This window comes from Vigna unguiculata, chromosome 3, assembly GCF_004118075.2.
Source record: "Vigna unguiculata cultivar IT97K-499-35 chromosome 3, ASM411807v1, whole genome shotgun sequence".
Taxonomy (NCBI): Eukaryota; Viridiplantae; Streptophyta; class Magnoliopsida; order Fabales; family Fabaceae; genus Vigna; species Vigna unguiculata.
The window spans coordinates 62,588,138-62,605,129 of NC_040281.1; the positions used below are offsets into that span (position 1 = coordinate 62,588,138).

Genomic DNA, 16,992 nt, shown 5'->3' on the forward strand with positions numbered 1-16,992 from the left:
ATTGATTTTTTGGGGATAATAGATAAACATCAAATAAAAATATTACCGAATAAATTCTGCATTTCAGCTAGTGAGACATAGATTAAGAAAGTTTACGAAAGATAAAAACAACAGATATTAGGAATAATTTAAGTTAAGGAGACAGTATAACTTATTTTTCCCCATCAAAATGTCATTGACAATAGATTGTTTTCTTTAAAATATTGTTGCAGAAGAAGTAATACAAAATACTAATTATTCATTAAAAAACATGCTACAAAGTTTAAAGTTTCAATTGTACGAGGCAACCGGAAGGTCCCAGGCTACTACTAGATTTCGAGGATATTCACTGCTCAAGCTAGGAAATATGCGTAGCGAGCTATTTCAGAGTGTAATTCTTGAATTGATTTATTAGCACCACGTTATTAATTCCGATTCTGGACACCCGCTGCATATGCTACGAAAAATCAAATATTAAAGAAACAGAGCAACAACTCACGATTAACTCGTCCTCGTAAGCACACTAAAATAAATATACTTTAATATATCCCAACTTCAACAGAAATGAAGCAAAAGGCTCCATAAACAAAATACAAAAAAATAAATACCAGTACTGCACTAGGTAGACTTTCATGATCCAAGTAGATGCAGATTGTGTACCAGAGCCAGGCAGTGAATTTGACCAAAACTGTTTTTGAAATCATTATCCAAACTAGCAATGAATATTGGAAACAATTCACAGGCATTATTTTGAGAAAAAGAAGCTATAGCAATACTTTAACTAGATACAGCCTATATATAATTAGACAAGGAGATAAACATGGCAACAATCTGCTGATGAGCCGTCCGATGAATAGTGCATCAAAATCAGCAAAAATGCAGTCAAGAGACCCATTGGAGGTTTTATGATACACATCAGACATATTCAATCAAACATCACAGGGCACTGACATTGAGAACTGGTTCCGATGTAAAAGCAAAATTTGTTTCAAGTCTATAAATATCAACAGTCAGTGATCCAAATAGCATGTTAAATCATACAGAGAAAAAATTAAAATGAAACTCGTTCTGGTCCACAACTTCATAATGAAGGTGTAAAATACTATGATCAAATATCATTCAAGGCAGGCACAGCCATTTTCCACACAAGTAAAATATGATCTCAGAAACTTAGATCCAAACTCTCTAAAAGAAAAAAAACTTAGTTCGGTTTCCGTATGTGGTAATTCCTAAGGCAGAGTTCGTATAGACCAGTTCTTAGTTCTCTCTATCAGAAGCCAAGTTATGACTATTCATTGGAGTTGATGGCTGCAGAGGTCCCCCATGACCTTGGCTCCAGTTCTGTTGGTCTCTCCTTTCAACATGCATTGTTTCTCGTCGCCTGTCATGTCGCGGCCGAGGTCTACTTCTACTGGGTTGCCTCTCCGAATATCTATACTGTGGCCTAGGAATCACCTTCCCATCAACAAATAAATCACCTGAAATACCCCAAAAGCGATCAACACAACCCCCAAAAAAAAAATGAACTAAGCTCTTCGTAAATTCAAACCCTCCACTGACCTCCATAATCCTTGTTGGGGACATCAAGATATGAATCTGGCAGCACCCAAAGAACTCCAGGTAACTCTGTTTAGGCATATGGAATAATTCCCAAAAGTCAAAAAGACGAACAAATTTAAAATTACAGTTCAAAAGAAATTATCCACACAAGGTTAAATTTCCAACCAATTTGATGATAGCAAAACATTATTGACAGGAAAACCAAATAACTCAAGCAACTACACAATTTTAACGAAAATGAAGATTGAAAGATAGAAAAGTAACGAAACTACAGCACCTTTGACTTTATAAGAAAGCTCTTCGGAAATGAGGGCACCGAAGCCTGTGTATGTAGAAGTGGAAACAGAGTATATCTTCTTTTTGGCCTCTTCCTCACTGCAAACAACATTCACAGAAGTGAAATTAGTGAAATTAGAAAAATAGAACTGAAGCAATCGATAATAATTAAAGGAGAGTAAAAGAAGACCTTCCGAGGACATGGGCTAGGGTTTTGACATAGGTGCTGACCATGTGCTCTTCGGAGGGTTTAGGGTTATCGGGAAACTCCATAACGATGAGCCAGTGCTCGTAGTCGCAGCCATCCAGAAGAATGGTTTCCTTCGGGGGACGGTTGCTCCAGTTCGGGGACGGGTCGTTCAGGGGCGAGTAACCCGAACCTGACGATTTGCTCCGAACCGGGAAATTCGCCCATTGCGCAACGGGTACGGTTTGTTTGGTGGGGAGCAACGCGAATGCGAAACGACAGCCAGAGGGAGAAGCTCTTGCGGGTGACGAAGAAAGCGCTCGTGCCACGGAAGATGCTAAGGTGCGCCGGGCGTTCACGTACGCCATTTCCCTCCCACCTCTCACCGCTACTCTGTTTATCGAGGGTTTAACTCTGGAAGAAAAGCTGGCATAGATTCTTACATCATAAATTTTCACTTTAGTAGCAAATTACATCATAAATAAAACCATCTTACAAGATTTAACGAAAAAACCTATTTTATTCTTATTTTTGTGGATATATTTAACTTGAATATACTTTTATTCTGAAACAAATACGTAATTTATTTTTTATTTTTATTTATTTTGCTTAACTTTGGACTTTTTTAATGTATTATTTGTAATTTATCTCTATAATATTTTATTTATTTTAAACTGTTATGCAAAAAAATGTGATAAATAAAAAACAAATACTTCAAGTTTCAAAGAATGAACACAAACAAACTCATTATACTGTTACGTTAATTTTCATCTTCATCATCATCTTCCATTTTTTCTTACATTTATCTCTCTTCTTTTCATCTTCAATGAGATGAAAGCGTTTGGCACTTTTGTTCCACATTCCTTGTTCTGATCATCATTATAGGGATATAATTCATCAATCCAAATTGCCAATACATGCACTTTATTCTATCTTGGTATAGAATTTGATGCCATATACCATGAAATAACTGCTTTCCATTTTTCTATAAAAAACCTTATTCTGTTATCTCATGAGATTGAAAGGAATAATTTTATTGTTAACATCAAATCACCAAGATGCTTATTTAACATGCATATAACAACACCGTTAACCAGGTAATTAATTATTGCTTACAAATCGATTCAAAGTTATGTATTATCACATATATTTTAAGGTATATAATTTTCAAATAATTATACATCAATAATAATATTACATTTTTATTATATTTATATTGACACAATTATGTTCAAATATATATATAGTGTACAACACTTTTTTAATTTGATAGCTGTGAACTTCTAATTTGATAACTTACCTAAATATAATATTTAAACTAATATATTTTATGAGTAAGTTGAGTTAATCTTATCTTATCTCTGATATTATCTAATCAAATTGGAGTTGTATTAAGAAAAAAAAAATATATCCTACCAAGATATGAGAGCGAAGAAGAACATTATCAAAGCAATTTAAACTCTTCCATGACCATTGGGTGATATGTGATTCTTGTAGTTGTAATCGACTAAAAGGAACAAAAGGGGTTCCATATCACCAAAACAGTCAAAGTTTCAAAATATCATTCTTTTATGAATTGGATACGAGACAAATAGACATATCATATATCTTTGGCTTGGTTAACGATGGAGTGATGCCAATATCCATAATAATTATACCAGAGGAATTGATTCCTCAATAAAAAAAAAGTAAATATTGATAATTTGATCCTATTAAGAATTTAAACCTTAATTTAGCATACAAGATATTGGTACTTTCAACTCCATATCATTATCACACAATATCAACAAAACAAAAAACCAAGCCAAGTAGTATTCTTTAAAAACTAATCTATATTACTAAGGATAACGACTTCAACGATCAGAGATGTTTTGGTAATTCGATTAATTAAGTTTGGTCCCACAAGGTGCAAGACACAGTGACCTACCCTGACATATATATAATGTATGGATTTGGCCTAAGACTTGTATTCAGCAAATTGCAGAAAGCAGTAACATACACATAGTTATCACTTTTCTTGATTCCTTTTTGCATTGAGCAAGAAATGAAAACTCAAGCAGAAATTGGTAGCTTTGGCCAGCAGAAGAGTTTTTGGAACCTTTCATCAGAGCCTCAACAACTGTGTCAGTACAAATTTTATCCAACCTATTTGACTGCTAAAGCCATCCAGATGAAAGTAGAGGACATCAAATGCAATGAAGCTGCTTCAAGATTCACAGTTGAAAACAGAACAGAGTTGCAACAAAGAGGCTTGGTTGGGTGACAGCAAAGGAAAATCTTCACAGAAGGGAGTATAATGAGTAGTCTTTTTTTTTTTCTTCTGATTTTTCTTCTTGCAAACGGTTAGTACTCATCAGTAGTTCTCTTGTACCATATCAGTACATATGAATCAACTGGAAGATCCACACAAAGGTCTTCAGTGTTATGCAGGAAAAAGTATTGAACTCCCTAGGCTTATGCTTTTTTCTGTCAGCTATGTACAAATCAAAGCTAATGCAAACTCTGATATGCAAGCTTCAGACTCTTTTGAATTTCTAAAGTTCAATAATATATCTTGATATTTTTTCCGATCCAACTCACGTTGGTCCGGCAGGATCATTAGGAACGATGACTGCATCTTCAAGATATTGTTGGATTTGGAATGTAGAGTTCCATCGTAATCTTGTACTTAAAAGATGTCTCAGAAAAAATATTTAATTTCCGTTTGATCTCAACTCTCACACACTGTGTGAGACCAATATTCTATTAATAGCACCACCTGATGTTAAATTTTATGCTATTGGATGTCCAATTTGCTTATCAGTAAGTAATTAAATAATCTTCAAAAATAAAGTCTTACTGTCTCAAATCATATATATAATTTTCAGGCAAATTCACTATAATATAGGATCAAGTATATTTTCATGCAAATTGTAATTTAAATATATATATTAACATGTATGTTAATATATATTCGGCTAACTTTTCCATTTGTGGGAAAATTTATTTACTATTTTATAAAATACAAAAATATTGTATGAGATATACGATTGACTATAGGTTTGAATATGATAAAATAGTATTGATATATAAAAATAGTGGTAGTAGTATAATAATATATCCAAATATGCGGTGCGAGATGATTGGGTGGTGAAGGCATATATTTCTGGTGTTGTGGAGACAGCATATAATTTTGAACCAATTAACGAAGGGAGGAATTGAGTAATCTGTTTTTCCTTTTTGTTTTGTCCGTAGCTGCTGTTAGGAAGTGACACAGAAACATGACTAAATATAGGAAAACAAAATAAGCCAGAAATTAAAAGGCTAGTTTCCCCCGTTGATTTAGATCAACCATTTATTCTGCCAACAAATATGTTATAAAACAGTGGCAGAGAAACAAGGATTACTTCGCGCTCATTTCCCAGCCTCCCCAAGGAGGCCTATATGTGCAAACTTTGAAGGCGAAAAAAAAAAGAAATAAAAGTGTAAATCATTGGGGTGCAATGGCCATTGCAAAGAGCGTTGTTCTTATCTTGCTCTTTGCAGTGGTCTGCAGTGTGGAGGGAGCAGTAAAACGACCTATTGTTGGTCCTGACATGTTCAAGAATAAAAATGTGGCTAAGGATAAGCTACTTCCTGGCGAGCAAATATTTAACGTCATGGATTTTGGAGCCAAAGCTAATGGCAAGTTCGATTGCACCCAGGTAAAAAAACAAACCTCTTATTACATCGATCATCATCGAGATTTCAATCGGAAATAGGGCTTACTTACACGTAGGGTTCATATAAATGCAGGCGTTCATGGATGCATGGCAAAAGGTGTGCCATACGACGGGGCCAGCGAGGCTTTTTGTTCCTGAAGGCAGATTCCTGATTTCATCGATGTATTTCAGTGGACCATGCACTGCTCAACCTCCAATAACAATTCAAGTAAAAGGGTATGTGATGGCTACCACGGATATTTCCGAGTACGAAAACGGAGACTGGCTCATATTCCAGAAGCACAATGGGTTGAAGATTATTGGCGGGGGAACTTTCGATGGCCAGGGAAAACAGTCCTGGGAATACTCCGAGAAATGCGAATCAGGTGATGACGGTGCTTGCGCCAGGAATCCAAGCGTAAGCAACAACGCATTTCATCAACATGTCGTCGTAGTAGTAAATTAGTAATTTTTTATTAATTAAGCTCATGTGTGTGTGTGTGTAAAATAATTATGCAGAGCCTTTTCTTCAGCGATAGCAGCAACGTGGTTGTACAGGGCATAAGGACTGCGAATCCCAAAGGCTTTCACATATTCGTTACCAAATGTTCAAACATAAGATTGAGAAAACTGAAGCTGGTTGCCCCGGAAACCAGCCCCAACACCGATGGCATTCATGTCAGCCACTCTGACACCGTGATTATGTCCAGAAACACCATTGCAACAGGGGATGATTGCATCTCTATGATACAAGGAGTGAAGAATGTTTTCATCAACAGACTCAAGTGTGGCCCTGGCCACGGTATAAGGTAATACCAGATACACACATATATATATATATATATATATATATATATAAACGTTTCCTTCTCATCCTAATTAATTTTGACAATGCAGTATCGGTAGCCTTGGGAAATATGAGGATGAGGACGAGGTGAGAGGCATTCGCATCCAGAATTGCTCATTGATCAACACAACAAATGGTCTGAGAGTGAAAGCATGGCCTGATAGATATCCAGGTGCAGCCTCAGACATTAGCTTCACTAACATTGACATGGAAAATGTGAAGAATCCTATCATCATTGATCAAGAGTATGAATGTGATCCAGACTGCAAAAAGAAGGTATAAATTAATTTTTTTCTTTCTTTTTGCTTTGTTGTTGAACATGCATATACTAATTGTTGCATTGACTTCACAGCCATCACTTGTAAGGATCCAAAATGTTCATTTCCAAAATGTGAAAGGAACAACAACTTCACCACTTGCAGTGGACTTAAGGTGCAGCAAGCTGTTTGGGTGCCAGGGTGTTACAGTTAGAGACATTGACCTCAAGTTTGGAGATGCCCCAACAACCGCAAGATGTGTCAATACTCAACCTCTCTTTGCTGGTTTGCTAATGCCCCCACCCTGCGCATAGATGTGTCATCCCTTATTGTTCCATCACACCATCAAATTTCTAATCATTTTTAGATCGAGCTATAACGGATGCTAGGAGCATGTATGTGTGGGGGAAATTATTCTTGTTTTTTTTGAAGAATGGTTTTCATTCACAGTTGATTCATTAACTATAAATCAAGTTAAAAAAACGCCTTCAGTTTCTACTATGCTTGCACTCTCATTCTTCTTATCTTCACCTTTCACTTAAAAGAATTGAAACTTTACCAACATGGTGTGAAAAAAGTTATATTTGCATATTAAAAAGAACACTTGAAGAAATCAAACAGCAGTAAAATAAAATAAAAGTATGTTCTGGATGAAAATGAAAACATCGTATTCTATAGCATTGATTGCATCAACAATTCACCACCCCTTTCGGCTAATTTTCTCCTCAACTCATAAACAGAGAGCATAAACTGTTCCAACTCGCGTTCACTCATCTGATCAATAGGGTCCTCCCACCACCTTCTGTTACACCCCTTCTTAACCAGAGTTTCAGTTTCTCTGAGATTCTTCTTTTCCAACTCCAAGTTCTTCAGTGCCTCCTCGTATTGCTTGTTGCACTCTTCATACGACACTGATCTCTCCCTTGACTCCCGTGGATCAAACACTTTGGAACCTTTAAGGTAGCTTTCGACAATGCCCTCGAAGTCTGGATGACCGAAGCAGAACAATTTTTCAGCAGGAGAAAACACGATGATGGCTATATTGACATTGCACAAAATGCAGAGTTCACTCGCTTTCTTGAATAGCCCTGTTCTTCTTTTCGAGAATGTCACTTGCTTGTTGCTAGACTTCTCGATCTTCTTTATCTCGATCTTCTTCCGCCCTGCTTTTTTCTTCTGCTGCTTAAACGCTTCGATGTCTGAAGAAAAACCATGGTTGTTCATGCCTAAAGGAAAAGAAGGGTTTTCCATGGCTAAAGACTACTTTGCTTCACACGATTTATGCATAATATTTATAATTGAGGATGCATGGTTGATTTATCCTTTCTTGAAACAAAATCTCACTATTACCTATTATATTATTATATTATATATGTTAACATGTTTATAATTTATAATAAATTGATTATTATAATAACCTACTCTTGATTTATCCTCATAACAGAATCCTGCAATCATGCTTGAATTATAAATCAATCAAGAAATAATTAGATTTTCTTGTAAGAAAAAAAAGGTATAGATTTATATTTAGATTCTTGGTTCCAATTACCATGATGATGTCTTATTTTGGAAAAAAAAAAACATTGTGTTTATGGAAAACAAGTTCTCGTTTTTCTCCTTTCTTTACGGCACGTGCGTGTATAGTTATTTAGTCAACAAGATTATGTTTAAATAATTTACAATAATTCTTATACATAATAGCATCTTAAGAATACAAAATCTTGTTAATAAAAATAATCTTTTTTGTATAATCTTATTTTAATATAGACCATATTTACCATTTTTATTGATGGTTAATTTGGGTAAGACTGATTAACTTTTTTTAATGGAAACAAAATATGTGATATACATATAATTCAAAACAATGATAAATATATCTTTATTAAATGGCCAAAAATATTTAAGGTATAGCTTCCATGAGAAGATATGTTTTTCGTTTTTAAATTGACCGCTAAAATAATTTATATTATCAATAGTTTTTAGTTACTAATGAAATTAGTCTTTATATTGATTTCTAAATAACTGACTAAAAATCAATTTAAATATCAATTCTTTTGGTATTTAATATATATTGATTAGAAACAAATTCATAAAATATTTTAATTATCAATTTTAATTTTTTATTTATAATAAAAACTATTTTAGTTATCAATAATTTTAGTTTATAAATTGGTATCAAAAATGGTTATTATTTTTTTTCTCACTAAAATTTATCATAATTTAGAGATTTTTTTTATAGTGATAATATATTAATTTTTTTACTCTTTCAATTCAATTAGATATTGTTCATACTTTTTTCCTTTTTTGATATAAATTTCATATAGCATTTTCTATTAGACAAAATACATATATTTTTAATAGTCTCAAATTAATTAATCTTGCTAGGACTATTATGAATACCCGAAACAAGTTTATTTAGATTGATTGTTTCTGGTGCGGTAATATCCATCAATTATTTTAAATTAATTTATTATGTAATTATGCTCATTTTAAGATATTATATGCTCATTTTAAGATATTGAAATCTTGCATAATATAGTCAATTCTTCCTAAATAAATTAATTTTATTTATTTTTTATTGACTTTGTTGTTACTTGACATATTTGATTGATTCAAATTATGTTTGGTAGTGATATAAGTGATAGATTATAATTGAGTATTTCATTGAGATATCAATTAATGTGTGGTTATCTAAATTGATTATATATGTGTGTATAAATATGTTTATAAAGATGTGCTACTTATTAATAGATTGTATAAGTAGATGTGGTGTCACCCTAATTATAATAAACTTTATAAATTCTATAAACCTAAAGAACTTTATTTAAAATTTTACATTTTATATATAAAGTTCTTATTTTTAAATCAATTCCAATATTAAATTACAAATTATTGATATATAAATATGTAAAACAAATTTTAAATAAAATTCACTGCAAAATATAAATTTAAATAAACTTAATTTAGTTAAAAATATTTATTATAATAAAAATATCATCGTAAATTTATATAAAAATTAAATTTTGTCTTAATTTGAAATAAATAAAAAAATTGCTCCAATTTATAAATATATTGAAACTAAATTGAGACAAAATAACAAATATAATGACTAAATTAAAAATTTTCACATCAATTACACTTAATCGAATCTTATTATGACATGTGTTAGTTTTTTTTAGTTTAAAAAAAATAAAAGAATAAAAAAAACACACGTGACATAATTCTATTTTGACAGTGTATCAATTTTTTTAATTAAAAAACTTAAAAAATCAAAAAACATTTCGAGCTAACACATAATAGAATTCTTATTGAACACGTGACAATATTTTTTTAAAACTTATAAAATAAATTAAAATTAAAAAATAATAATAAAAATATGTATTAAAAATATTTTATCGGTAGAATCCTAAATTGACACATTACACAATGTTATTTGATAGTACATAATGAATATCTGGTAGTACATAATGAAAAGAGTTATTTGATACACATTTTTCAAAATCTAAAGATTCAATTATTGAGATTCTGAAACAGAAAAATTTTGAGAATTTAAACCTATATTCTTTAATACATATGTATAAATACTTTTGTAATATTTTTTCTTTCTTTCCAGACATCTTTTATTAAACAAATGATAACTAAAATTACAATTTAAAATCTCTTAAATTATTAATATACATTATAAAGAATATATATATATATATATATATATATATATATATATATATATATATATATATATTTATTGTATGTGAGTTGTTATTGATGTATATAAATATTTGATTTAAATATATAAATATCCATAAATGTTTATCTGTATACAAATACATCTATTAACATAAATTTTTGAAATTAAAACATAGCGGCTAGATATATTAAAAATGATATTTAAAAAGTTATAAACTCAATAATCGGTTCACATTACTACATATTTAAGTCATCCTATTTATTTTATAATAATTTATAAAAAGACACTTAATTATTAATAGCAATTTTTTTTTGTAATTGAATGTTATAATATCTTATAATAACTAATTATGTGACTTACGTTTCTTTATATCGATTTCTTTTACTGTTTTACTGTAAATTTTAATAATATTTTTATTTCAGTAAGTACTGTAATATATTTTTTACTTAGTTTTTATTTGTTTTTGTATATATCTCTAAACAAACTATTATGAAATATCTTTAAGAAATTTGTAATTAATATTTTACGGTATAATAATTTTACGATAAAATAATTTATAATTTAAATATTTTAAAATTATTTTTAATTTAAATTTAAATATCAATAAATAAATTAAAATATGTTTGTCTCATATAAATATATAAAGAAAATCCATGACAATCAAGCTGTAATAAATTTATAGTAGTATATTTTTAAAAAGTAAGATCTATGCATTTTTTTTTTAGAATTACATTTTGCACGAAATATTTACAAAATTTTGTTAAATTATTTGCAAAAAAAAAAATACTAATACTTGTAAGTTTTATTACATTAATTATTAAAAATGTAATTATTACATGCAACTTTTTTTTGTCAATTTTTCACTAAAAAAAAATCTCATCAACAATCACCTAAAATTGTTAGTTACTATAGTGACCAATTTAGAACCTAATTTACAAAATAAAAAATTTATTGTTTACTAAATAGTCACTATTATGAACAAAAAATTATAATTGGTCTTTAAATTGGTTTCTAAAATTTAACTATCAAAGTTTTGACTACGAAAAAAATTGGTTACTAACAATTAGTTACAAAGGTTTTTTGTACCAATGGAATTAGTTTTTAATTAATTAGTGACCAATTATAATTTTTTATTTATAATCGTGATTACTTTAGTAACTAAGAATTTTTTATTCTGTAAATTAGTATCTAAATTAATATGTACAGTAACTAACAATTTTTTGTTACTAAAATTGATTACTATTTAAGAGTTTTCTTGTAGCATTCTTTCTATAAAAATATCTATGTGATTTTTCTTAAAAAATATCTATTACAAAAAAAAAGTATAGATTATTTATTTTAAAAAACCTTTTGTCATTAATTACGAATTACCGATAACAAAATTGTGACAAATTAACTACGAATTAGCGAGAACACATTTTTGACAAATTAGCTAAAAATTAACGAGAACAAAAAATCGACAAATTATTAACTATTTGGGAACAAAATTAAGACTAATTAGTTGCGAACTAGCGAGAATATTATTGTGACAACTACAAATTTATGTGAACAAAGTTGCGAAAAAATAGTTATAGATTAACTAGAAATTATAAAAAATTTTCACTTCAATCAGCAAGGGATTAACAATGAATTAGCTACGAAATAGCAAGAGATTGTATCTCTCTAAATAGCTATCTGAATTTAACTATGAAACATTTCGTAACAATTTTATAGTTAATCTGTCACAAAATTGATAGCGAAAGATTAGTCACAAAATAGCTAATAACGTTCACACTACAAGAAAACATTTCTACAGAGACAAATTTTAGTGACCAATAATGATTAGTAACTATAGTAACCAATTTAGATACTAATTTACAAAACTAAAAATTATTGGGTACTAAAATACTCACTATTATGAATAAAAACTTATAATTGGTCACTAAACTGCTATTTAAAAATAGCTATCATGGTTTTCGCTGGCAAAGAAAATTGGTCACTAAAGAGTACCTACCTAGGTTTTGGCTACCAAAATGACTAAGTTTCTAAATTGGTTTTTAATTAATTAGTGACCAATTTAGTGACAATTTATAATTTTTTACTCATAATAGTGACTATTGTAGTACAATAAACATTCGTTTAAATTAATCTGCATTTTGATATTGAGAGTATGATGCATATTTAATTGGGATGCGAACTTATAAAATTTTAAGAGTCATATTACAAATCATATAATTACAAATATCAAATATTATGGTGTTTAAAATTTGTAGGGATTAGGAAAATAGGAGAGATATAAGTATATGATATATATATATATATATATATATATATATATATATATATATATAAGAGATAGGTTGAAGAACTTGTTATTTTATTTTATTCATATACTATATATATATATATATATATATATATATATATATATATATATATATATATATAACAAAATATAAAATATAAGTAATTAGTTTAGATGAAGTTGAAGTTGAAGTTGACCAACACGATGTTATCCTCCAATCATCATAAAGTGTTATCAACCTTTATGTAAATGTGAGTGAGTTGAAAGATTCTCCTTATCTATCACCATACCAGTTAAATCAAACTAAGGATATGTTCTTTACCCTTCGTCACATTTTACAAAATGGTCAATGGACAATCACACGTGAACGAATCGAAAATAGTCATCAAATGACTCCGCATGATACAAAATTATTGATCCAAGAATTTTTCATTTTCAAATGCGAATTTATGCGGAATGTAAACTTAAATGAGTGTGGACTTAAGCGAATATCTATTCTAACCAATAATTTTTAATTTATTAAATTAGTCAATATAATGACTAACTATTTTTTGTCACAAAAATTTGTTTTTTTTCTTGTAATTAATATGCATTGATTTTTTTCTTCAATTATATTATATATTAATTTTAAATAATTAAATTTCGTAGTTTATTTAATATATATTTTTCAATTGTTACTTATGCTTACTAAAAGAATATATTCTTTTATTGATTATTGTAAAGATAAAAGTACTTTTTCTATCTTTTTATAAAATATTAGAATGTCATTAATTTTTAATGATTTTTTATAACATTTTCCATATTATATTATATTATTTTTGTATGATTCTTTTTTACTTTTTGTCGATGGTTTTTAGATTCTCTTTTTTAAAGAACAAATATACTTGAGAAAAACAATACTGAATGTTAAAGGTTTAGCATATAATTTACTTTTAAAGTTACAGTCTCTGTAAGATACATGAATTAACTTTTAATATATTGTATAAAAGATTATATATTTTCTTTTACATTTTATCCTTTAAAAGTTACAAATATTTTATGTGAATTTACATTCTTGACAGGAATCTCAAATATTGAATCTTCCTTGCAGAGTCCATCATTCAAGGAAAGTGCTCTAAAAATGATATGCTATTTATAGTCGTTTGCCAACAATTGAACGGATCAAAATTACCGAACCACCACATTTGCGTTAACGTAGTCGCATGCATGCCAAGTTTAACAAATTAGGAGCAATTCACGGTCTGTTACACAAAAATGGAGTCATTCTGGACCTTTCGTTTCATCAACACCACCCTATATAAATACGCCTATCACCTTCAGACCACCAAGCAGCAAGCAGCACCGCCCAAGGGCTTTCACAAGACCACTGTTCCGAGTGGTCCACAACACATATCAGGGAAAAAAAAAAAATTTAAAAAAAAGGAAAAGAAAAAAAAAACGAAAAGAGTTTCGTACAGTAATCGTGTGGCTAGGGATGGCGCCTGGATTCGACAGCGCTCATGAGAGGAAGAAGAAGCTCGCAGTTTTGAGCGTGTCTTCCGTCCTCCTGGTGGCGATGGTTGCCGCGGTGGCCGTCGGCATAAATGACGACGTCCATGGGCAACACGGGGAAGGAGGCGACGCCGGCATCGCGAAATCTCAGAGGAGCGTCCACATGTTATGTCAATCGGCCGAATACAAAGAAACCTGCCAGAAGAGTCTAGCCAATGCCTCCCACGATAACACTGACCTGAAGCAACTTATCATCGCCGCCTTCAACGCCACCTCCCAGGAGATTCACGAGAAAATCCAAAACTCAACGCTGTACCACGAGTTGGCCACCGACAACATGACCAAACAGGCCATGGACATTTGCAAGGAAGTACTAGGTTACGCTGTGGATGATATAAACGAATCCGCTGCGACGTTGGAGAAGTTTGAGCTCAGCAAGATGAACGATTACGCCTATGACCTCAAGGTTTGGATCGCGGGTACCCTTGCCCACCAGCAGACATGCTTGGACGGGTTCGAGAACACGACCACCGAGGCTGGGAAGACAATGGCTAAGGTTCTGAACACGTCGTTGGAGATGAGCAGAAACGCGTTGGACATAGTGAACGGTGTGTCGTCTCTCTTCAAGGGTCTCAACTTCACCGCCTTCAGCTCCAGCACCACCAGCCCCAGCCACAACCCCAACCCCAACCCCAACCCCAACCCCAGCCCCAGCCACAGGAAGATTCTCTCGGAAGAAGAGACTTTGGTTGATGGGTTCCCTTCGTGGGTGAGTGAAGGGCAGAGGAAGATTCTGGAATCTGCTGAGCTCAAACCGAACGTGGTGGTGGCTCAGGATGGGAGTGGACAGGTCACAACAATCCACGAGGCTCTCAAACTGGTGCCTAAGAAGAACAAGGTGCCTTTTGTCATTCACATCAAGGCCGGTGTATACAGGGAGCATGTCAACCTGAACAAGCACATGGGCTTTGTCATCATGATCGGCGATGGCCCCACCCTCACCAGAATCACCGGCAGCAAAAACTACGTCGATGGCATCCAAACCTACAACACCGCAACCGTCGGTGTCAACGCTGCAAACTTCATGGCGAAGAACATTGGGTTCGAGAACACCGCAGGAGCGGAGAAGCACCAAGCTGTGGCACTGAGGGTAACAGCCGACAAGGCAGTGTTCTACAACTGTCACATGGACGGGTACCAAGACACCCTGTACACCCAGTCTCAGCGGCAGTTCTACCGCGACTGCACCGTGACCGGCACAATCGACTTTGTCTTCGGCGACGCCATCGCCGTGTTCCAGAACTGCAAGTTCATCGTGAGGAAGCCCTTGGAGGACCAGCAGTGCATGGTGACCGCCGGCGGAAGGACGAAGGTGGACAGCCCCAGCGCCCTGGTGTTCCAGAGCTGCATCTTCACCGGCGAGGCTGAGCTGAAGGGCTTGACCCCCAAGATCGCGTACCTCGGGAGGCCCTGGAGGGTATTCTCGAAGGTGGTGATAATGGACTCAGAAATCGATGACATCTTCTCCCCCGAAGGGTACATGCCCTGGATGGGAAGCGCCTTCAGAGATACCTGCACCTACTACGAATACAACAACAGGGGTCCTGGTGCAGACACCACCGGAAGAATCACGTGGCCAGGGTTTAAGGTGATTACCCCTGTTGAGGCTGATGATTACTACCCTGGGAAGTTCTTTGAGCTGGCTAACGTCACTGAACGTGACGGTTGGATCCTTGACTCTGGGGTACCCTATTCCCTTGGTCCTCTTCCACCACCCACCAACCAGCCCGCAGTTTAATTCATTTATCACATTTTTTTTAATCTAATAGACTATATATGTGTACATCCCTGCATGCGGTGCATGCTCGCTTCACCATGTTTTGTCTGCAAACGCAGTGTTTAAGGAATCCTATTGCTCATTTCTTACGCTTACTTGCTTCGGAATTCTCTATTTCTCACCACTTTAATTACACTTTAATAAATCTGTTTTTACTTTTTTATATAAATTTTAAAATACTACTATGTATAAAAAATAATAAAAATTTCAGACAATAATCGTATCCCAATTTCGTCGAAGCAGGCCCAACTTCAAAAACCAATTCTACTCCATTATGGGTCTGGCCCAACAATGACTTCTTTTATTCATAGATTGATAACATCACCTGTTGTTGTATGCACCACGGTGCATTGTATCCCATGCAATGCACTGGATTTCTTCTAAGTTAAGAAAAAGGTTTTGGTTAGAAAATAAAATAATTTTTACACCGGAATACGAGAATTACTTGTTGAAAAAAACGTTGACTCATTAATGTGGGTTTAGTACAGTGGAAAGAACATGCATGGCAATTATTGGATGAAGATTTGGAAAGACCGTAGCTTTCGTAGGTCTTTTAGGTTGAAAAGACTCAACTACTTGTTTATATTCGTACTTCAGTGAAACTGTAATAAAAAAAAGTAAAATATAATTATTTTTCAACTGTCTTTCTTTCTTAAAATTTTCGGGAAATACGCATTTTCCTATTTTTGTTTCTCAACTATATATTCGAATAATCCATTTCATCTTACAAGTACAACTTTTATGATAATTAACTGTTACATGATTAAAATAAAAGTTAATTACATCCAATGTGAGAGTTAATAATTCCTAAAGTCACATTAGAATTTGAATTTGAATCACAAATCAGTTAAGAAATACAATTTAATGTACCAAAGGAGTTTTTTTTAAATGTTAAATAAGTTTTTT

General features: G+C 32.4%; 4 protein-coding genes across 4 annotated transcripts; 2 read left to right on the forward strand and 2 right to left on the reverse strand.

Annotated features, from left to right (window-relative positions):
- Positions 1-939: 939 nt before the first annotated feature.
- On the reverse strand, positions 940-2,448 carry LOC114176625 (multiple organellar RNA editing factor 3, mitochondrial). Its single transcript, XM_028061723.1, has 4 exons — positions 2,006-2,448; positions 1,817-1,914; positions 1,540-1,605; positions 940-1,457 (listed from the first exon to the last, which is right to left on the reverse strand). The coding sequence occupies exons 1-4, from the start codon at positions 2,368-2,370 to the stop codon at positions 1,237-1,239; spliced, it is 750 nt and encodes a 249-aa protein (XP_027917524.1). The 5' UTR covers positions 2,371-2,448; the 3' UTR covers positions 940-1,236.
- Positions 2,449-5,402: 2,954 nt separating this feature from the next.
- Positions 5,403-7,276, forward strand: LOC114179561 (polygalacturonase-like). Its single transcript, XM_028065942.1, has 5 exons — positions 5,403-5,685; positions 5,777-6,100; positions 6,202-6,491; positions 6,580-6,805; positions 6,882-7,276. Exons 1-5 carry the CDS (start codon positions 5,485-5,487, stop codon positions 7,098-7,100), a joined length of 1,260 nt encoding a protein of 419 aa, XP_027921743.1. The 5' UTR covers positions 5,403-5,484; the 3' UTR covers positions 7,101-7,276.
- A 182-nt stretch (positions 7,277-7,458) lies between these two features.
- Positions 7,459-8,037, reverse strand: LOC114175566 (agamous-like MADS-box protein AGL62). Its single transcript, XM_028060318.1, has one exon. It carries the CDS (start codon positions 8,035-8,037, stop codon positions 7,459-7,461), a length of 579 nt encoding a protein of 192 aa, XP_027916119.1.
- Positions 8,038-14,102: 6,065 nt separating this feature from the next.
- On the forward strand, positions 14,103-16,163 carry LOC114177577 (pectinesterase/pectinesterase inhibitor-like). Its single transcript, XM_028062983.1, has one exon. It carries the CDS (start codon positions 14,233-14,235, stop codon positions 16,045-16,047), a length of 1,815 nt encoding a protein of 604 aa, XP_027918784.1. The 5' UTR covers positions 14,103-14,232; the 3' UTR covers positions 16,048-16,163.
- Positions 16,164-16,992: the final 829 nt, after the last annotated feature.